This window comes from Idiotropiscis lumnitzeri, chromosome 7 (assembly GCF_059441095.1).
Source record: "Idiotropiscis lumnitzeri isolate Australia: NSW breed Sydney's pygmy pipehorse chromosome 7, RoL_Ilum_1.0, whole genome shotgun sequence".
Classification (NCBI taxonomy): Eukaryota; Metazoa; Chordata; class Actinopteri; order Syngnathiformes; family Syngnathidae; genus Idiotropiscis; species Idiotropiscis lumnitzeri.
Genome location: NC_142397.1, coordinates 17,729,273 through 17,751,785, shown reverse-complemented (window position 1 = coordinate 17,751,785; position 22,513 = coordinate 17,729,273). Strand labels below are relative to the sequence as shown.

Below are 22,513 nucleotides of genomic sequence, written 5' to 3'. Positions count from 1 at the left end.
GATGACCTGCTGTTCCTGTTTTCATAGCCTTACAAGCCTCCAAGATATCAATGAACCAACTAATCAATCAATCAACCAACCAGTCAATCAACCAATTAATCAATCAATGGCAGATTTGTGTCACGTTTCATCATCTGTGAAGCTTGAAAAAAGTAAGGAGCCCACTTTGACCAAGCTGAGTAGCCTCCACAGTATAATTATCTATTTTTTAATGTAGGACTACAGGTACCACTTCATCAGTGATACCTGAGAAATTTACTTGAGAAAAGTAACGAATTATCTGTACTTCTACCACTATGCATTTGTGAGCGGCATGTTTCGTCATAAATATCCACAAATGCTTGACACAGCTTTAAAACAACAGCAAGTGATTGTAAACCAGCGTCGGCTCGTCTTCGATCCCAAAATAGGCATTGTCAATTCCACAAAGTGCAATACCGTGTGGTGTCTTATTAAGGAGGTCACGCTGATGCTTGTTCTTTTATTCAATTTTGCAAGCAGAACAGGCGTCAATATTCCCGCTAGGTGGCGACCTTGATCTGAAGCGGCTCACCTTGGACCGGCGTCTGTGCTTGACTGGTGCCAGACAACAAGCTGGATCAGCACGCTGAACCGCTGCATTGCATATTAAGCGTTTTACTTCAGTTGTAGGAGGATTGTACAGGCCATTATGTGTCCTATAGTTATTACAGTGATGGCTGCATACTTTCTTTTCACTGTCAGCTTCAAAGTGACCTGGCCGGAGGTGGCTGAATTGTGCATCAAATGCTTTGTTGACAATGCCCGGCGCAGTTTATCCTTAAATGTCACTCGGTGACCCGCCGAATTTTATGATTGTGTGGCAAATGTCGCGTGGAAATGTCACTTCACTCCATCTCCGTCTCGTCTCTGCCAACTGGTGAGAAGTGTGCGGGGTGTTCAAGTTGGTGGGGGCGAGTTATTCGTGACATAGACCAACCCACCCGTTCCCCTCCATCCATTTCCCATTTGGATTGACGAGGGGTGCAAATCAGTGAAGACCCGCCTCCAGCCTGTGGTGCGCCGGGTGGTGCGTCTCTGTGCTGGTGTCCGCTTCTATCCCTTATTCCACTGGGGAAGAGGGCGAGGGAGGGAGAGAAAGAGACCGAGAGAGAGAAAGCTGGACCCGAGAGAAGAAGAGCAAACAACTAAAAAAGAAGAAAAAGCATAAGAGACGGGAAACCGGCTCAGTGACACAAATTGCACTCATGGCGGGGATTTTGTTCACGGTTGCCTTTCTTGTTTCTGGGATTTCTACACTTGTTTCACCGTCTCGGACATACCCGCCTAATGAAGGTAAGATTGGCGTGAACTCTTCATTTCGCTCATCTTCTCTCTGTGTGTTAACCTTAGAGTTTGAAAACAATTCACGGACACGGTTAGTGTGCAACTTTTACACTGCTTTGTTGGGGCAATACTAGTCTAACTAAAGGCTCGCCGAGTGGGCACTTGGGGAGCTTTACCTCCGCTCGGACCTTCAAACGATTTCCGAAGAGAAATATTGTACCCAAAACCCGAGGGGAAAATACCGTTTTCCCAGCGTTTTCCAAATATTTTGGCGGATCATACAAGGAGGACGCGTTATTTGCGCATACCCAGGCATCCGATCGGACGGAATCTTTATTCCTCTGATTCACTTAGGTTACATTTTCTTGTTAAAGACGGACATATGCGACGAAATCACAATTTATTGTGCTCTGGATAGCAAATTATAACAGAATTGAAGGTGTTCATGCACGCACCATAAGCGTCACGTGAAAAATTCTGGATAAAACCGACCGCAGCTCTGGAGATTTTAAGGTCCTCGACTGGTCCGCTGTCTGCTTGCGCGGGTCCCGGGAGCCTTGCATGTCGGCAACTTTTAAAATGTTAAAGCGTATGCGTCACGCTGCAAATATGAAATACCAAAAATAAATGCTTGTTTAGAACATTGGGCAATGTTTTCCCTATTTCTATTTACATTTGAACTGTCCAGTAGCCTGGAACAAATTGAATGTGTTGCACGCAGGGCGGCATTTAAATTAATTCATGCAGTTATATTTGTATTCATCTTAAAATAAATGCGTGAATGATTGTAATTTTCTAATTTGAAAGAAAAAAACAACACAAATGCGTCTGTACAAAAATCTGTTTTTCTTGGCCATTTGCTTGGCACATATCCATTTTAATGATTTTGGCTCACTCAAATCAGTTGTCTAGTTAAACGCCTGCGTCCAAGTTTAAATAGACGTTTTCGTCATTGATTCCGACTAGATTTGAACACTCCTGAAGAAGGTACTCGATAAAAGTGTGTGTGTGTGCGCGTGTGTACGTGTGTGTGTTGGGGATCGTTAATAATAAGGACGGGGTGGGTGACAGCGAATTTGACATTTTAATACATTAAAACTAAAATATCAAACGGCAAATGGCATTTTAACATTAAATTCCTGACACACACACTCACACACGTACAACACACACATATATATATATATATATATATATATATATATATATATATATATATATATATATATTATATGAACATTTCATTTTAAAATTAATCACTGTTTCTTGTCTTGGAAGTTTTTATTAAAAATATTTTTTTCCTTGACCGTGCACACGTTTGTAAAAAAAAAATCATAGTTATTTCCCTAGAAAATCATATTTTCTCCTTCTTTCTCCCATTTTTGGAGCTCACTGCCTTATACATGCCAATGCTGATGTCATTTGACCAGACTCAGAACGAACACTTATTTCTCCTATTCCTGCTTTCTAGTCACGTTATTGGACTCTAGAGCTGCACAGGGGGAGCTAGGATGGATCGCCAACCCAACAGAAGGAGGGGTAAGTGTTCCCTTGTCAGAACTGTTTTACACCTCAACTGAAAGAATATGGAAGCGATATTTCGGCCATTGGCAGGGGATCTTGAATTAGACCACTGAATAAATACACATTACTCTTTGGGAAGTTGTTATTCAGGTGAACCCAATCAGGGATTACGACGAACCCTTCACCCAAATCACTGATAATTTATTATAGCAAAGTTTGCGCTGAGATGAAGATCAAGCGTTAGGTCTTAGAATCCCAAAGAGAAAATGATTAAAAACAGTCCTTATGCTTCATGAAGACTCTTTGAAACACCCCCTGTAGTTACCCCCTCAAACGTGCTCCCCTTTCTCCTTGCTGCCCTTCTCTGTAATGGTCAGAGGTGCAATGCAGCAGGCGTCAGGTTTCCTGAATACACGGTGAATTGAATCACCCTTTGTGGAGAAACTTTATATCCTTTTCTACCAGAGAGTGGAAGGAAGAGGGGGTGGCTTGCTTGTAGAGCCAGGGTCCTCTGGAACGAATGAATAAGAGAAAGTACAGTGGGGTTCAGCTATAGCCACTGGGTGAGGGCAACGACGGGTGTTTTACCGCAATAGGGGCTATGGTCACCCAAATACATGATCCTTAGTCTAATGAGATGACTACAATAGATTTGATGAGGGGGAAAAATAAAACGCACGGTAACTGTAATGTTGCCTAAAAACACGACTAAGATATATTATCAACCTATTAATGAATATCCTCCTGTTCAATTGAATATCTTAGAATCACTCGTCAAGTTTGACGATGGCCTCAAATGAACCTTTTAATGTTTTCTGAAAATTAGTACAAATTAGTATCTATTATATTATTTAATGAAAATGAAACCAGGGGAAACTGAATTACATATGGTGCAGCTGCTGCAGGCTCAGCTTAAAAGCTGTTTTCAATGAACTTGGCGAGCGCTGCGCTCATATTCCCTCCTCCGCCATTGGATCACAAACAAGTGACTGACAGGGCTCTGGCAGGCTTAGTAAGCATACATTCACCCTCCCATTAGAGCCAGTTGGTCTTTTTTTGCCTTCTCCGTACGATTAAGGAACGGTGTGGCCTTATCTTCGTTCTGCTTGACTTCACAACAAAAGCGCGCCAAATGACGAGTGAAATATCTCTGAGCCGCGGGGAATAATGGATATTTTCTGAAATCATAGTCACAGCTATGTTTTGCATTGACCTTCACAAAGCTTTAAATAAGGTTGTTTACGTTAAGGTAATGCAGAAATGTGACCTCATAATGGTTAACCTACACTCCTTGTTGTGATTCTTGTCATCTTGTTTTTTCAAAGTTGTAGAGAAAGCAGCATCCATGCTCATACTATTAGCCAAATTCACAACAAAACACACACTTTTCAATCTCTGTGTATCCCCGAGTTGTGCTTTGCTAAGAAGCAAATTTTATTAAACCTAAACAAAAAAACTTTCCCTGCTGAAAAGAAATAAGACAGGTCACGCAAGATAACGTAATTCAGGCGGCAGGAGTCTACGTCTCCTCTTACAATGAGTTCATCCCGATAGAAACCGTGGATATATGTGTGTGTGTGTGTGTGTGTGTCGGTCTCTGACGTCTTATAATGACGCCAGATTCTAAACAGGCACACATAACAGTATTACAATTATTACAATGACCACCCATATATATTTTTACTTATCTTATGAGTTCATCAAGCAGCATATTTGTATTTTATAGATGCAAATTTCCTCTTTCTCAGTCAAGAAAATCTTTTTAATATACGGTAAATATCACTATGAGTGTCTGTTGGACCCTAACAAGTCTATCAGGTGCAATTCATAAAATATGCAGAAAGTTTGGCCATCAATTAATAGCTGTACAAAGACAGAAATATTGCCTAATCTTCCCTGCATGCTATTTTTTAAGTATCCAGAATTCTGGGCATTGAGCAGCTTATACTTGTGACCAATGAGTGCATGAGAAATTCAATTAGTTGAGCAGTAATTCATTCACTTTCTAAACTAGCATAAGATTGATCGAATTTTCTGACAGTGTTAATGAAAATGACCTCAGTATTGGTCAAAAGATGTTTGAAAGCCTTTTTGTAACATTTATTGCTTGTCCGCTTCCACCAGTGGGAGGAGGTGAGCATCATGGATGAGAAGAACATTCCCATTCGGACGTACCAGGTGTGCAATGTCATGGAGCCAAACCAGAACAACTGGCTCCGTACAGACTGGATTCCTCGTGGTGGTGCCCAGCGTGTCTACATCGAGATCAAATTCACTCTCCGGGACTGCAACAGCCTTCCTGGGCTCATGGGAACTTGCAAGGAAACCTTCAATCTTTACTACTTTGAGTCCAACAACGACAAAGAGCGCTACATTCGTGAAAACCAGTTTGCTAAAATTGATACGATCGCTGCTGACGAGAGCTTCACTCAGGTGGACATCGGCGATCGCATCATGAAGCTAAATACAGAGGTGCGCGATGTTGGTGCCCTGACCCGTAAGGGCTTCTATTTGGCCTTCCAGGATGTTGGAGCATGCATTGCACTTGTGTCAGTCAGGGTCTTCTACAAAAAATGTCCTTTGGCGGTGCGTAACTTGGCCCAGTTTCCTGATACAATCACTGGAGCCGATACCTCCTCGCTTGTGGAAGTTCGTGGATCGTGCGTGGATAATTCAGAGGAGAAGGAGATTCCTAAAATGTACTGTGGAGCCGATGGCGAGTGGTTGGTGCCCATTGGAAACTGCCTATGCAACCCTGGGTACGAGGAACGAAATGCTGACTGCCAAGGTAAGAAACTGAAACATTCTTTATTTATTGATCAGTCTTTCCACCCGATTTCTACATTTAATATATTCCCCTGTCTCGTTCCTTCTATTGCCTTTATACTTGGTGCTCTCTCATCTTGTCCCAAACCGCTTCTTCAATCTCTCACTCAGGCGGATATATTTTGTCGCTAGTGTTCTCACTGCAGTTTTCTTTTCAGTGTCTGCTTGGGCGATAGATGTAATAATGAGAGTAGATGGAGTAATTATTGGGCTCACTATGTTGTGCAATGGGATTTGTCCCTTGAGAATTGGCGACTCCAGGAAGAGGGTGGGAGGCTCTAATGGGACTGCAGAGCTCTAGACAAAAATGTAGTTGAGAGTTTATCATTTGGAGCAGGTATACGAGGAGTGAAAAGATGTCGGTCTAAAATGGGATTGAAAAAAGTGCTATTTGGTCGTAGGGAATAGCCCTTCAGGGATGATTATTCTTTAGCTAGCTGTGATCCTATAATGGGCTGTTTGACGGGGGTCAAAGGTCAGAGAAGAGATTCTCCTTTCACGGTTTTTAATCAGAAGGACACAACTGCCAGCATGACAATGAATTTACGAACTAACTCACACAAACACACACAGACTCATCTTTCATTAACGGAGTACACTTTCAAATAAAAAATGTAATTTTTCACACCTTTCTTTTTCAATAAGATTAAGTTTATTCTACTGGTTTCTTGGATTTAAGGAGTATCACTTTGCATATTGAAGGGGGCATGTGATCAGGTTGAGGCATGGTTTTCAGCTGACAAGACAAGCCACTGCCGATTCTGCCAAAGTATTGTACTGGGGCAGCCTGCACAACACCCACTAACTGTTGGTGACTAACATGCTCAATAAGCACAAGGCCTCAGCAGTGAGGGGTCATAGGCTGAGCACGGGTGATTAACAAGGGGGCAGACAAGGACGCCTCTCCTTATTTATGGGGAGCCTTTATCTTGGACTAATTGCATGACAAACAGGACTAGTGATTTAAGGGTAGCGCTAGCTGCTTGGGGAGCCCAGGAAAAGTTGTCCAAGTGGTCACAGATGGTTCTCTATGACAACATGTGCTTGTGCTCCCGTACAAAAACGAACGGATTCGACTTGTCAGAAAGGCTATTTCTTTCCCCAGAGTGATTGATAGATGGAGGGTTGAAAAAGGAGAGCATGACTGGTATTTAGTTACAGACTTGAAATGAATGTTAAATAGCTTTCACTGGCGTTTGTTCACTTCAAATCAAAATGAGAACCTCGGCCCTGATCCTGAGTGTCCCACTTTCCTAAGAACTCTAAATATTACTGCAAATCTGTTCATTTCAGCAGAAAAAAAACATACACCCCACAAGGCAATATAGGATTTGGAAACCATGATCATATGAAGGATGCAGTCCCAGTCCCATCAGCATTGCTTTTCAAGCCAACATATCCATTAAGGCCTATATCACTGCATTACTTTCAGTATACTTAAGTTAGTTGTGCCATTCTTACTCTGACCGCCTAATACTTATCGAAGAACATCTGAAGATCTTCTATTCAGGTAACTTAATACTGTTTTTATGCTTGCTTGTGCTCAAGTGACCACAATGTTGAAAAATAGGGGTTCAGTTGTGAGGAACTGTGTAATACTGCCCTGTGTTTTGTGATTCATCAAATTTCCACTCCAGAAGCATTTGGAGACATCAAATCTTGATTCAGGTTGAATACCCCTTCTATATTTGTAGGTGTATATTTTATATTATAGGTTTTATTTGGCTCTGTTTGTGTGCCGTGTTGAGATTCTTTGGCTTCTCATTCTCAGCGCAGGATGAATGGGCTTTCCTCCGTCATTGTTTGGGGGCAGCGTCGGAGCTCAGTATGGCTGCTGGTACTCAGGGTGTGTGCGTGTGTGTGTTTGTGTGTGTGAGAGAGAGAGAGTGAGAGAGAGAGAGAGAGATGGGTGGTGTAGTACGCCGGAGTTGCATTCTCCACCCCTGCCCGAGGTCAGAGGTGATCCCCCCGTGCATCCATCTTAGCACTGTGTCTGACAGGGTTGCGGATCCAGGATTGATTAAGGCATCAGGGTTTTGACAGCTGTGTAGAGTGTGTGTCTGTGCTCAAGGTGGGCCGAGGGTGCTGAGGCTCTCACATATAGGCTAAAGCGAGCGGGGCAACCGGGGCACAGAGGTCCAAGGGGCCCCTGATTAAAAAAGAGAGGACTAAGTATGTTTGCATTTGGGGTCCCTTTCGCTTCTCTGTTGTTGATGGGTGGGGGTCAGGTTGTCCTCTCGTTCCTCATCTGGTGATGGGGTTCATACTTTTGGGCGGATGTTGACGTGCTGGCGGGGTGAGGGGAGATTAGTGGACTACGTGTGTCACTTTGGAGCAATGGTAATCACAATTTGTCTCGTCAGTGAGGGAAAGGTGGTGCGCTAGCAGCAATTTCGTTTCTGCACCGTCATCATAATATTCTATCTGTTTGGTTTTAGGGAAGGGAGCGCGCTTTCTTTTTATATTAGCTGTTTATTTCTAGGCTGCATTTATCGGTCTGTGTGTTTGTTGAGGACGACGTGCTGTTCAGGCGTGAAGGTGACAGACACTTTAGACAGAGCTACCCTCAACCTCCCACTAACACATACAATCCCCTAATCACCTCCAATCCACATGTATAGAAAACATACAGTGATGGTAGTGTGGTATTGAAAACTGCCTTAGATGCAAAGTTGAACGCTAATAACAAAAATGGTATGTTGAATGTCTTTTGTTAAAAATAATTCCAAAAAATGTATCTCGGTTGCTGAGTGTTCCAATGCAGAACGCTGCGTTTCTACCACAACATATTTCTAAGTATTAAGGATTTATTTTCACTCGAGACATCTGTTAAGAGGTTTTAGGGATGGAGTTGCTCCCCAGTGTGCAGAGATTTACCCCCATTCTCGCACTGCACTTGTTGACAGTGTTAAATATGCATTTGGGAGGATCAATCCGCCCTGCGATTGGCTGACAACCAGTCAAGGGTGCATCCAGCCTGCTGCCCGAAGACAGCTGGGATAGACTCCAGCATACCCGTCGCGGGTGAGGATAAGCAGCACGGATAATGGATGGATGGAGTATAATTCCAAATTCAATTCATAATTCTATTTAGCCTTAGTCTATTGGTGGCCTTATGCAAATAAAATCTCAATCCATTTATTTCTGTCCAGCTTTATTCTTTCACACAAACTGTCCTTGTTTGTGTGGTTGTTTGTTTTAGTATGGTCTCCTGTTGCATTTTCTCTTATGTCTCTCTCTCTCTCTCTCCAACCTCCTTCCAGTTGGAGATCCTGATAGTCATTAAGGTCTTTTTTTAATGTTAGGCTGCTTTGATTTTACACTCACTCTCTTCTGGCAGTCCAGGTGGCTCGTGTTTATACAATGAAAGTGGGCTGAATAATGAGATTATATTTATTGTTGGAAGAAAGACAAGGCAATGGAACATCATTACCTGTCATTGTGGGAGTGTGCACAAAAACCTGTGCAATAGTCCAAGTCATGCTCAAACATGTTTTCTACAAACTAACATCTACCCTCTTGTATCTAAAAATTGCATATTGTATAATACAGTCAAGTAGACACACATTTGGAAATTTGCACTGCAGATGCACACATTAGTATGCATTAGCACACCTGCATAGACACTGAGAACGGAACGGAGCCCAGCAGAGTGGAGGTGAACGTACTCATCACTCACCCTGCCACCAGAGAGGCTCATTTTGTGCTGCTGAATAGACACAAGGGATCAACCAAACGAGAGCAGGAAAGAACAACAGATCTTGAATGCAAGACAAAACATTTCACATTATAATCCACTGCCCTTAAAATCAGAAAAAAAGTATTTGGAAATTCGTTTAGCGTCAAAAAGCAAAACTTCCTTACCCTTATTTCTTTAACTGGTCAAAATGAGGAGAGGCGATATAAGTGACCGGGGTAATTCTGCTATCATTAACTGAGGTGCTGAAATGTTTTTCCTGCATGGGATGTTGTCCTGCTGCATTTTTTTCCTTCAGAGTTCCTGACACTCACCACCCTCTCTTTCTCCTTGCGGTGCCCTGTTAAGGGCAGGAAGCCATCAGTGATGGAGCGTGACCCGAGCTGATGGCTTTGCAGCTCCCACTGCGCCTGCTTTGTAGCGTACAATGTGTATATTCTGCCAAGTATAAACATATTTAATTTACTTTTTGCCAGTAGTACAAAAAAGGGAATTATGTTCGAAATTGCTTTGTGGTGATTTAATCTTCTGCCTGTTATTCAGAGCACACCGGTGTACAGAGAATAAAGTACAATCCCAATTTTCGGATCGGTCCGTTTTTGACCATAATTGTGTTATTCTTAAACAAACAGTTTTCAGAGTATAGATTGATACCAGAACGGAGAGACTTATTCTTTAAAAACCAACAAAAAAAATATTTACCCGGTAAATCTACAAAACGCCATTTGCCTTTTGGCTCGTGACAAAAGCATATTGCAAATAAGTATGGCTCCGATAATACATAATTTTTTTGTGCTTTTGTTGGACAGTGCTGTCCTAAGGGGCAACACAGAAGTGAAATTAAATATAAAATCACATTACGGTGAGTCATGAGATCATCTTGTAATCCCCCCGCCCCCTCCACACACACACATACACACACAAAAAGTACAGAATGAAGATATAATCATCCCCAATAATAAGTCACTTTCTCACTGTCATTAATTCGCTTGCATAATTTCCTGTCAGTCAACTTGACTAATTGGCACAATTGCATATTTATGGTAAACAGTTCAGGCTACAAAGACTTATTAGCACATCACAAATTTGACAACTAACATGATGGATGTTTTTACCCGGGCACTAGTGCGGCATTTGCTCTGCGAACATCAGAATGGGGATGAAATACGTCGCAATTTCAATCTCGTCTCCGCTCCTCTTGCCCATCTTTTTGAAAAGCATCCTCTTTGAAGCTCATGATGGGAAGGGGGAGCGATTAAAGCAGTCAGCAAGCAAATTAGCATGTCAAAAGGCCCCGAATCAATACCCTGGCTGTACCATCACAACCCTGCAGTTCTTTCAATCCCCCTTCAATGCCGTTCCCCCATTCCTCCGGCTGTTTTCCTCCTTCTCTCTCCATTTTAACCCGCACTTGTGCACACTCTCCTCCTTGCTCTCTTGCCCTTCTCTTTCTCTTTAGCTCACATTAAATCTCTCTACCTTCCCCTCCTCCGCTAAACCCTTTTCTACCCTCAGTTGAGAGATGGCAAGCAGAGGAGGTGTTTATAAAGTGAGACGGACTGATGTATAGGCAGAGAAAGACGGACAGAAAGAGGAAGAAATGGATGGCCATCAAATGGGAAAGGCCTATTTTAGAGAGAGGGTTCCTGCCATCGTCTTTGTTGCCAAAAGAGGAAGAACAGTCCTTTCTCGCCAGCGAGAGCTGAGACGATAGATGCTGGAGATGGAGAGGCAGGGAGGGAGGTAGAGAGACAAAGTGAAAGAAAAATCACAAGAAGTGAAGTAGAGAGAGATTTAGTTCCAGTCTGACAACTGTGCTTTTTCTGCATGTTAGTTCCTTCTGGGTCAAGCTGTTACCAAAATGTGGACATACACTGTACGACTTTCAAAGTGGCAGTTTTAAATCTCAGCTCACACTGTAGGAGTAAATCACCTGCGACAGAAAGTCAAAACTAACAGTTGATGTGGTCACACCGTACTAACCAAATGTGAGCCACGGCTTGTCTGCTTTTGATGAACATTTGGATCTTTGCTGTTCCACTGTTTCAACCTGTTGCTGACATGTTGACGAAGACAAAGAAAAATAATCCGTTCAATGTGTATTGGGAAAACTAATGCAAAACAACAACATCCTATCTAGATATGTCTGTGCATTTCTAGGTGGCATATCCAAAGTTGTATCATCAACTTTTACTAGAGTTGCAGTCACGGTAAGATCTGTGGCAGGAAACAAAGCAGCCCAACAGCTCATCAGACGCAAGGCCGTGTTTCACTCAGTCTGACAATAGGAGGGTGATTGCAAACTCCTTGATAATGTTACATCCTCCACTGTCGCTTTCTTTTGCTGATTTCTAACTTAAGCTCTCCCCATTCTGCCTTGGTAATAGAAGGTGGTCGCGACTCCTCCGTTGTCATCCGTTTCCCTCCAGGGCACAGATTCAGTGGCCCAATCAAAGGCTGCTCTGTGGCAATCAGTTAGGTCTTATGACAAAAAAAAAACTTGCAATAAAGGGCTGCTCTGTAATCTGATGGGCCCTGGCACAGGACGCAGGATCCATTTTAATGAACCCAGACCCCATTTATAATCACGGCAGTGGTTGCAAATGGTACAGTGGTTAATTATCCCAGGATTTGAATTCAGGGCTGTTTTAGGATGCATTTCATAACCTAATCCAATCATCTTGTTAAATCAGAGTGCAAAGTGCATTTGGTGAGGTGCTGCTTTAACCTTTTATCTGGAAAGGCACATTAATTTTGTAATTCTTGTGGGCATTCCAAATTGAGCTTAATGCCCCACTAATTTATATGAGGCAGTAACTGATTACACCCAACCAATCATTGAAGAAATATATTAGTAATATAATTTGAAAATAAATATAGAGACATTTTCAAATACAAGCTATATTATAATACAAATATATACGTTCACTATAGTATGTCTGCTAGAGAGACCAGTTACTAATTATATATATATATAATAATATCTTGCACACATCATGAAACACAATTTAAATCTCCTTATATAAAGCTAAGAAATGTTTTATTTGCTTTTTTTCCTGAACAAATCTAATCAAAGAACTCTTTGTTGTTGCAAGTGAATTTGGTAACCACTTAATCCCTCGATTACATGGAACACTGAAACGTTGGAATCCTGTTGAAGGTGACTGAGTGACTGGTAATGACTGAGTATGTGATTACATACATACCTGCGCATACATACATAGGATACTGTGGATGTGCATTAACACATCTCGGGGTTTCCTGTTCTTTGCACCATCTCTACAGGAAAGCTGAAAATGTTATTTGGGAATGTGTAGGGCTCTCAGCACTGGGGATCCAAAGCTGCATATCAGTGACCAAAGGCAGAGGTGTGTCCATGCAGGGGCACGTCTCTGGGATTAGAAACCATGATCCCTTCTGATCCACAGTGAGTTGTCAAATACTGCTGGAAGGGAAAGAGGAAAGCCACAATCCCTTGCAGGCACACACTATGCAGAGCATAAGGGATGAAGAGAAAAAAAAAGCAAAAACTGATTATGGGTGAGAGTCAAGAAAACAGTTACAAGTTGCATTTAGATATTCAAGAAGAAGCATAAATGCGTTAGAAGGAGGAAGTGTGTGAAAGGAAGACCAGACAATGATGAATGGACTTCTGTCTAGTTGGCGTGATAAATGGCTGGAGATGTGAAAGGTGAAGTGGGGGGTTATGGGTATTGATGGTGATTGCTCTCTGAACAAGCCGGCTGTAGTTGGGTCATGACCTGTGGTGGCTGCGAACGATATTACTGTCACTGTTGCTACCTGTACCTCATAGCGTTCAGAGCACATGCTGCAGATTACCTCAAGTATTTTTATTTTAGCAGGGTAATTTTACTGATTTATCCTCAGATTTTAGATCACATCAGAAAAAATGGACTGCAAATCAGGACTTTTCAATTAAACAAAAGGGAGATGTTGCAGCATTGGCATATGTTTATTGATTAGCTCCATACAATTTACATGACATTTTGGCTGGTGTTTAATGTAGAAAGAAACACATGGGGGTAGAAAGATGGTGTTTTTAGAAGCTGTGTTATCTGTTTGGACGCTGGAGTGCATATTTAAGAATAACACTGATGACCTCGACAGAACATCATTGATTGATTGCGATAGATGTCAGATTTTTTTCCCTGTACATTTTAAATTTATTTGGCTTGTTTTCTTTGGCCTGCCTATTACACATTTTACATTGTATGTTACTAAATATACTATACTATACTATACTATAAGCAATCTATCAATTACTTTTTGATAAGAATTGTGTCAATTGTGTTGAATTGATTGTTTATTAATGAAGTAATGAAGCAGTGTGACAAAATGGATCACATTGCATACCAGAAAACCACTAGAGGTGTTATTGTTTCTGTACCAACTATATATATATATATATATATATATATATATATATATATATATATATATATATATATATATATATATATATATATATATATATATATATATATATATAATGAGTTGATCTTTTTTTTGAAGGCATAGCCATTATAGCACTACAATTCTGATGATTCGTCTTAAATCAGATGATCCTATCTCTTCATACGTTCATACATTTGATGAGGGTCCAGGCCTTAAGACATCTAAAAACATATTTTTCATCGTAGTGGTCGCCATCTACTGGCAAAAATAAATATGGTGAGTCAACCAGATCTACCTAATTTTTGCTTGGAAGAGTGTTTATGCCTTTTTGATGTTAAAACACGAAACTTGTGAATTTTTGCAAAACTATGTTGTTGTGGCAAATTCCTGTAAACGAAGAAAGCAATGCTGATTTGGGGGGTCAAGCATACTTGGAAGTGCGAGGCATGACCATCGCTACAATATACTGTGCACACTATACACTAATACACTGTGTACATTTGTTTGGCTTGGCAGCCAAGTTATTCGTGCTTACCACATGCAAATGTATTTATTCGTAGAGAGTTGTGCATGAGTGGGTGACATCATCATGCTGTTGTGTGTACTCTGATGCATTCAAGTGTGGCATGAAAAACTCTTCCACTCCCGCACAATCGTAACATAGAAAGACATGCTACCAAACCGAAACAAGGTACTGTTTGATTTCACGTGAATCGGTGCTCGGTAATACCCAAATCAGTCCGTACACCAAAAGTACCATCGTTGGTACCCATCCCTCCCAATGTGGCCTGGCCTGCGAGGGCTCATCAAAGCTGCTTTCTCTGGTTTTCTTTTTCTTATAATTCTGTGGCGAATCACAGCAAATTCGGGCCAGAGCCCCGGTGCACCCAACAACATTTCTTCAATCGATGCAAGTTACTATTCACGCTCATATTCACAATGGCCACTAATTAAGCATGCATATTTTTAGGGTGGTTGGGTCTCCCAAATACCAGTGTCAGTGATAGTCCAATAATCTCTAATGCACCATAACTTCATGACCTAAAAATACAAAAAGCCTGGTCCTCTTCTGGGGGCATTCACGGTCTTACTTGAACGCCTTTGTCTGACCACACACCCTTCATGTTTCTCACATTAAAGCTTAAGGCAAACACATTGTAGCCCAAGATTAATAAGTAATAAGTAACCACGAGCTGTGAACCTTCTTGGCAGCAAGGACAGGTTCAACTAACCACAAGTTTGAGTGGGAAAGAATCGACCCACAGGCAAGTGATGAGAGGCGGCACAGATTATCAGCAAACATTGGAATGCGCAAACAGACATTCACACTCACGCATACATGAATGCGTACACATGTACACGCCAAGGTTATTTTAGTTAACGAAAACTAACGGAATAACTAAAACAAAACAAAAAAAAAAATTACAAAATAGAATAAAAACGAAAAATATTTAAAAATAACTAAAAAGAACTGGAACTACATTTTTCATTTACAAAACTAACACTAATTAATTACATTGAAAATGTCTTTCGTTTTTATCTTTGTCTGATAATTTAATACTCAAGCTTTGGAGTAGATTTTGATTGTATATATTTCCATATTAACGGCACACCCGTTAGCCAGAAGAAAAGTGCTCTTAAAGTGTGTCGCACAGAAACGACATCATCAAACAGCAGCCTATAAAAAAGGGCCGCCAAATGACATCGTTCCTTGGAGACGAGTTTGCGTGTGGCTTTTGCTCGAATCGCTCACCTGCACTTGGCATTTAACTCAGCCCAAAACGCAACGCTAGGCAAAAAAGTGCTTTCCTTTTAGTTTCATGTATATGAAAAAATATATATTCAGTATATAAAAAAATAGTACACTGTACAACCATGTTTAATGCTTCTCAACATTGAAACAAGATGCAAACCCACTTTAGAAGCTGGCAATTTGGCAAATAAGGGGTCCTAGCTATATTGGAATTAGGGCGCATGCATGCAGCCTGCATCTAACTTTAAAAGCGATGTGCATTTCCCTTATTGAAATTCAAAGTCTATGGACTGTTAAACTCTAAACTTTACTCTTATTATTACCATGTTTTTAAAGAATAAATTCTTGAATTTTTACTTCGCAATACTTAATCTTGCAGAGTAAAACTCTTTGTTAAAACAAAAACTAATACTAATACCAACTAAAACTAAAATGAAGTGTTTTTGAAAAAACGAAAACTAATTATAAACAAAGGTGCCCTGAAAACTAATTTAAAACTAACTGAATTCAAGAAAAAAAACTCAGAACGAACACACACGCGCACGTGCACGAACACATCACACACGCACACGTGCACGCACACATCACACACGCACACGTGCACGCACACACACCCACACTTACATATACAAACAGACACATGAAATGAGTACTGCCACCACAACAGCAATGACCTAAAACTTTCAAGGGGAAAAGAAAGGTGGGGGTTGTCATCAGCATAGGTGAAAGGTTAAAGCCACGATAGTGAACATATGGGTCATTTGGGTTGTTATAAACTTTTGTCCTAAACCTTTGAGGAACTCGTGATCCAGGAGAGATTTATTGTACACTGAGTAACACATACACAGACACATAGCATATACTTTAAGGTTGTGGAGGCGCACATGCCACAGAGCCACAATGGATTGTGAAGGTTGCACACACCCTCAAGAACACACGTCCGTGCACAATAGAAGGTGTTTTGAGTCCCCAGACAGGCTGTCGTCTGCGAGCTCCACATAGATTACCTAAACAAATAGCTTAAAAAATACATATTTTCATCCGGAAGTCAACCTATGATTAGCCCTGCCCCCAAAAAATCCCAGCCATGTCTGAGACACTGTTGTGGTTAAACTTTTCCCTTAGACAACAGTCAACAGACAGTTTGAGTTTTATGTGTCGTTTCTGTCAGGTTGTACATGTGGCACATGTTTATGATTTGATTTTGTATTCCATGTGAAGTGTGAGTTTTCAAAACAATGTGCTGCTGTATCGCATTTATTTTTTTCCAAGATTATTAGGTATGATTTTGCTATTTGGTTTGTATTGATAAGTCTGTCGATAGATAAGCATGTCACGCTCTTCTTTTTCTGCTTAACTAACACTGGGGGAAAGCAGGTCAAAGGATGAACATGTTCGACATCCCCATGATTGTACTACTTTGACTTTACAGTAGGTCACATGCATCAACCATACAGTACATTGATCATGCTTTCTATGAGAGAGACACTACAGAGGCATTCAATAATCGTGTGCAGTTTGCTCTTGTGTATATGGGCAATAAGTCTGTAATAACTTTGAATTACCAGTAGTTAAATTAGAAATGGAACTGTGTGTGGAATATTTTAGACGTATGCATATGAGAGTAACTATAACAACAATATAATGAATCAAAGTAGTTTTTCTGAAGACTTTCGTATGTTCGGAAGGCATTTGTATTCCTTGTGCAATATTTAGGTTGTATGAACTTACAGATTGATGTCAATACCATCTTTTAGTGAGCTTGATGAATAGTGTAGTTGGTTTGGGGGGCAAAATATTATCCTCTCATTTACAAAATAATATAATCGTGAAATAAGACAGTGGCAAAAATGTCCTTTGTATTTGACTGAAGGCTAGGTCAAATGTAGTTTGTTGTATTTCACTAATCTTAGTACTTTTTTGTTATTTTATCATGCACTTGACAAATACTGCATGTATTAAAAAAAAAAAACTCCTGTTGTTGTATGAATGTGTAAGTGAATGTGGGGATTTGTAAAGTTCATTGGGCACCATATGGTGTAGATAGAATGGACTGAATTTACCATTTTATAAAAAAACAAAACTAAAACAACACATTTTTTAAACAAAATAAAACCCACTCTGAATACGAATGAAAACTAACTGAATTTAAAAAACAAAAGTCAAATCAAAATAAAATCAACCCTACAGGTAAAATGAAAAATCCAAAAGTATTTAAGCCTGCTCATATGTAACTTTGTTGAATTTGGAGATTGTAGCGATTTGTTATGTTGTTTGTCCTGCAGTTTAACATGTGGCTTACATTTGTTTGCAGAACTGGATATGAGGCCCCTCTGAGAGTGGCTTCCTATCACTTCCTCTTGCTCTTACCTATTCTTAGTGTGTGTTTGTGTGTGTTCTCACACATCCTCCCTTTTCCTGCCCCATTCTCCTTGACATGCTGTGAATTGAGCAGTTTGGCTGTCTCCATTGTTTAGTAGTGTGTCCCCATGTGTGTGTCCCTGAGTGTAACTACATTTGCATACTCATCTACCTCCCACCTCTCTGTTTCGTTTGTTTATGATAAATTAAGATCCAGCTTTTTTCCTTGTAAACAATCTCAGGAAAGCATTTAGCTCCACTGCCTAATCAAACACACATGTACATGCGCATAAATCCCTGGGGATTCTGCGGAAGATTAATTATATAAAGACAATACTTAAGTTTCTGTGCCCCCAACGGCCTTTGCCAGACTTACCTGCACACTCTCTGATAATTATCAGATAAGGCTGAAAAGCGATATCAAATATACACTGTCACATTAGAATGTGAAGGTGTGTAAACTTAGTGTAGAGATGGTTTGCGTACATGGCATTATCGTTGCCATGAGTATTATATCATGAGACATCCGTAGTTTACTTTGCAGTTCATAAATAGTCCTTCTTTAGTTGGCAAGATGGGTTTATTATGTAACCTCACCAAAAAGTCTGGCATGGGTGCAAATAAACCAATTGTACATCAGTTTGCTCGCTCTTTTATCGCCTTTAAAATGCACCAGCTCTCTTTTAAACCGTTTGTCTCCCCTCATCGGTTTCTTTCTCACATTTACCTTCTGTGCCCCAGGCCTCAGAATTTAAGGTGTAGTCACTCTTGACCATTCTTAAGAGGTTGGGTGGGATACTTTAGATAATTATGATAAGGCTATTGTACTAATTTTCTTTGTTGGGGTCAGGCTATAATAGAAGTGAGGAGGAAGTTAAGGTCTACGTGTCCATGCGAAGGTGGAGTGCTTGGTACACAGGAAGTCTTGGAAAATATTAATTATTTTTCCAGCTTTATGCAATCCGGAGAATACAATATGAGTTGGCAACCCAGTGCGTTCATGATCTAATTTAAATGTTTTGGAGAGGGATAAGAATTCGTTACATAAGTCAAAATGTCACACCACAAAGAACTCTATGTGCTTCATCTTAAATTTCAATACAATACAGTAGATGGCACTGCTTTTAAGTGTTTTTTTTTTAAATATAAGGGTTTCCATTTGTTTGCAAATTTTATTCATACATGTGCATTGGGTTCTGTGATTTGCAGACATTTTTAATCAGGGTCGTTGGAGGCAACTGAGTGATAAATGGGTCCTGCTGCAAACATAAATCATTTGATCGGAAAAAAAAATACTGGCAACCATTGCACCTCCTGGTGCTAGCCAACATGAGCACAAGTTTGGCAATTACCAATAGAACATTATTAACATTGTTAACCTTACTGTCTGTTGTTGTTGGCCTTCATTAGCACTAGTATTAATATCATCCACATTAATGACTCATTAATTTTGTATCTGATAAGATTTCTGCCGCCAGGTCAAGGTTAAGACATGTATAGAAAGTATCATCAATCACGGCGATCAGTTTCGGTGACCGTGTGTCCCTCATTCATCACACTGATAGGTTTCGCTGGCCGTGTGGCGGCAAGTTGCCGTCAGGGCCGGAGGCAATTAATAACCCCGTGTGACAGAATTAATGAGTTAACCTGCTCCACTCTCCTGCTGTTCTCGTGACAGATGCTAACGTTCAGCAGCTAGTCATCCTCACTAATCCCCACGACCAACCAGTGGCTCAGGTTGGCGGGTGTGATTGTTTTATGGTCATCCATCTGTGTCGAAATAAGACACATATACTTCCAATATTTCGTTCAGTTTGTAAACCCCAGACAGGAATTGCTGCCACAGGATAAACAAAACACTTTGGGATAAAGAATATCACCTGCTATCCCCCTGTAGAAGAGTCACAAAGACAAAGAGGGATATGCCATAAAGTCATCTTGAATAGAGAGCGGTGGCTTCTCAAAAGCAGTGGTTCTCCTTGCCCTCAGGTACTGAAAACTGATCGCTCCGTTTTTGTTTTTTTGAAAGAGCAGCTTTGTGTGAAGATGCTTCTAACTGCCCTTCTGAAGAGTGCTCAGTGTCTGTTTTGACTCAAACAGTGTGCAGGTTTTCAACACCCAAAAGAAGATGAATCACAGTCATGGAAAAAAGAATGACAACTCCGCAGTTTTAACTTAATTCTCTTTTTATCATAAGAGAGGCAATTGCTGTACTTTGGCAACAAAGGTTATATAGTGTTGTGTGCTGGCTGTTTTATTTGTGAGTTCTATTGCTGCATAGCCTCTTTCAAGCGTTCAGTCCCTGGTGTATTGAGTACTTCGTTGTGTAGGCAGGCGAAAAGTTTACGTATACTTTGCATGCAGGTCACTCATCGTGGGCTTGCATGGGTGAGTGTGTAGGTTGATGTTTTATTTGGAACGTATCACTGTTCAAAGCCGGCTGTGTAGGCTGGTGCCACACAGGAAAACTTAGATGGGTTATACTTCACTACTTGCTTGTCTTTGGCTATCCATGTCTTTTTCTTTGATTTTCTTGTCCATGCTCCATTGTCATAAAATTGTTCTTCGACTCGTGCAGTGCAACTAATTACCAGCAGACAAACCCCCAATCACTTGAACAAAAGTACTCATTAAATACCACAAACCATGGCCTCCTTTCTTCCAAATGTGCTTTATTTTATAAACAACTGTGATGTGGTTGTGGTGGGTGGAAGCTTGACAAAAGAGAAAAGATGAGGAGTGAAAAGGCTTCTAGGAGAGAAAGGAGGAAGAATGTGATGTCCCACACTATGTGGGATTCCATCTTTTGCCTTTTCAGAATGGCATAAGTCACCAGCCTTTTGTCCGCCTTTGATCTCTCAGCTTAGGGATTTGGCACCTGACAAACCGTCTCTATCTAAAAAGAATCCTGCAGAGAGAAAGCCTAAGAGAGAGAAAAATACATTGAGAAAGTTAGACAATGACTGAACAAAAAAAATGTGTTTTTGATTTTGAGAGCTGTGTGACAGGCTGATCTTTTTGGTATGACTTTAAAAAATGAAGACAAAAAATAGACGGTTGTTGAGGGTTTTGTGTTTTTGCTTGTGCATGGGTTTGCCACGGCCCGGACAGTAATAAATCCATCGGCTCTTTAGGGAGATTCTTCTCTAAGGCCACGGTTTTTTAGACCACCCACTGCATTGGCTTTCTTTCCTCACATATGCTCCCTCTCCTAATAGGAAGCAAATTCCCAAGCTTTACTTAGACATCAACCTCTCTCTTCCCTCTAATGTTCCTTTCTGCAGGGCAGCCACAGCTGTAAACAAACCTGAATATGTTGACGTCACCTTTTTAAACATATTTTGAAATATCCAGGATTTAAAAACCACAGAAAAATGATGCCAAGCCATGACTGATGGCAAACAGATTTGGATGGTGGGCAAAGTATTCTCAAATAGCCAGTGGGGCCTCATGGATCAGCTTAATAATTGAAGAGCAAAAATCTCATCAACCATGCACAGTTTGAGGTATCCTGCCCTAAAACTGTGTCTCTTTAAGAGGCTCAAACCTGAAGGCTGTGAAGCATGCAGCTCAATTAACTCTCTCTACGGCATTTAGCTGAGGGGCACCGTTTCAAACAGCTGGGTGACCCGACTCTCAACTCAAGACACTTTTCTGGTCAGCGCACATGTACAAACTCTGAAAGCAGCTATGGCTTTTGTCACCTGAAGCAGTCACAACCCCTGAAACAACCCACAAATCCAAAGAGGCGTTATACCTGCTTCGAGTGTTGGAGCCCGGACGTTAAGATAGCGAGATAACACAAAGCACCTCCTGACTAATCTCTCCTCTTTGTTGTGACTGTGAAAAAAAAAGAAATATAGGCTTCACGCACCCCTGCAGGCCACAATCAAAGAAGCCCTTAGCTTGGCGTTAGCGGGGATTTACTCCTGATGAAGTGAGTGGGAGTGGGCAAAGAATGGCTCAGCAGGCAGCAGTTAGCCCAGCTCACCATGCTACGCTAATCCAGCAGATGAAGAGGAGACGCAGCCCGATAGAGACTTTATTATGCCTCCAAGAGAGGGATTTTCCAGTATTTTATTCGGTTTCTGGATTTCCTCTGCTATTTGTGTCTATTGGGATGTCAGTTTGTTGGTGGAATGTGTGTTAAAAGTCTATTGAGGATTCAAAGTTGAAAAGTAACTATTCTCTACCTACATCGCACTTGTGTGCGGGACTGCTATGGATGTAGCTATTTTATTTCATTGTTTCCCTTAAGGAGGTTTTCATACTGCTGGATTCTGCAAAATTTTTTGAGGGGTGGAGCATAGGCCTAAGTGGAACTCATTTCAATTTGGTGTAGATCCCGATGTAGATTTAGGGCAGCAGTGGCTCAGTCTGTAAGTCCTTGGCTTTACAACCACAGGATGACAAGTTGAGTCTCACTGCGGGTGAAAAGAAATTGCGATTAGGTGTTGGATGCTAGCTGGTTGACAACAAACTACCCCATGACAGATGTACACTCACTGAGGAATTTACCAAAATTCAAATGAGTAATCTGCTCTGAATACCTTTCGCTGCACATGGCAGCCTCCTGGATCGACAGGTTATTTGGTCCTATTGCTGTTGTGACCGTCTGTGCTGCACCTTTC

The 22,513-nt window shown here is 41.0% G+C and overlaps 1 protein-coding gene across 1 annotated transcript in view; it reads left to right on the top strand.

Annotated features, from left to right (window-relative positions):
* Positions 1-889: 889 nt before the first annotated feature.
* Positions 890-22,513, top strand: part of epha4l (eph receptor A4, like) — a 47,495-nt gene continuing 25,871 nt past the window's right edge. The window contains exons 1-3 of the mRNA XM_088299890.1: positions 890-1,314; positions 2,777-2,844; positions 4,954-5,617. Of these exons, the coding sequence (XP_088156016.1) occupies positions 1,227-1,314; positions 2,777-2,844; positions 4,954-5,617 (820 nt within the window). The 5' untranslated portion in view covers positions 890-1,226. The remainder of the gene's footprint in view (positions 1,315-2,776; positions 2,845-4,953; positions 5,618-22,513) is intronic.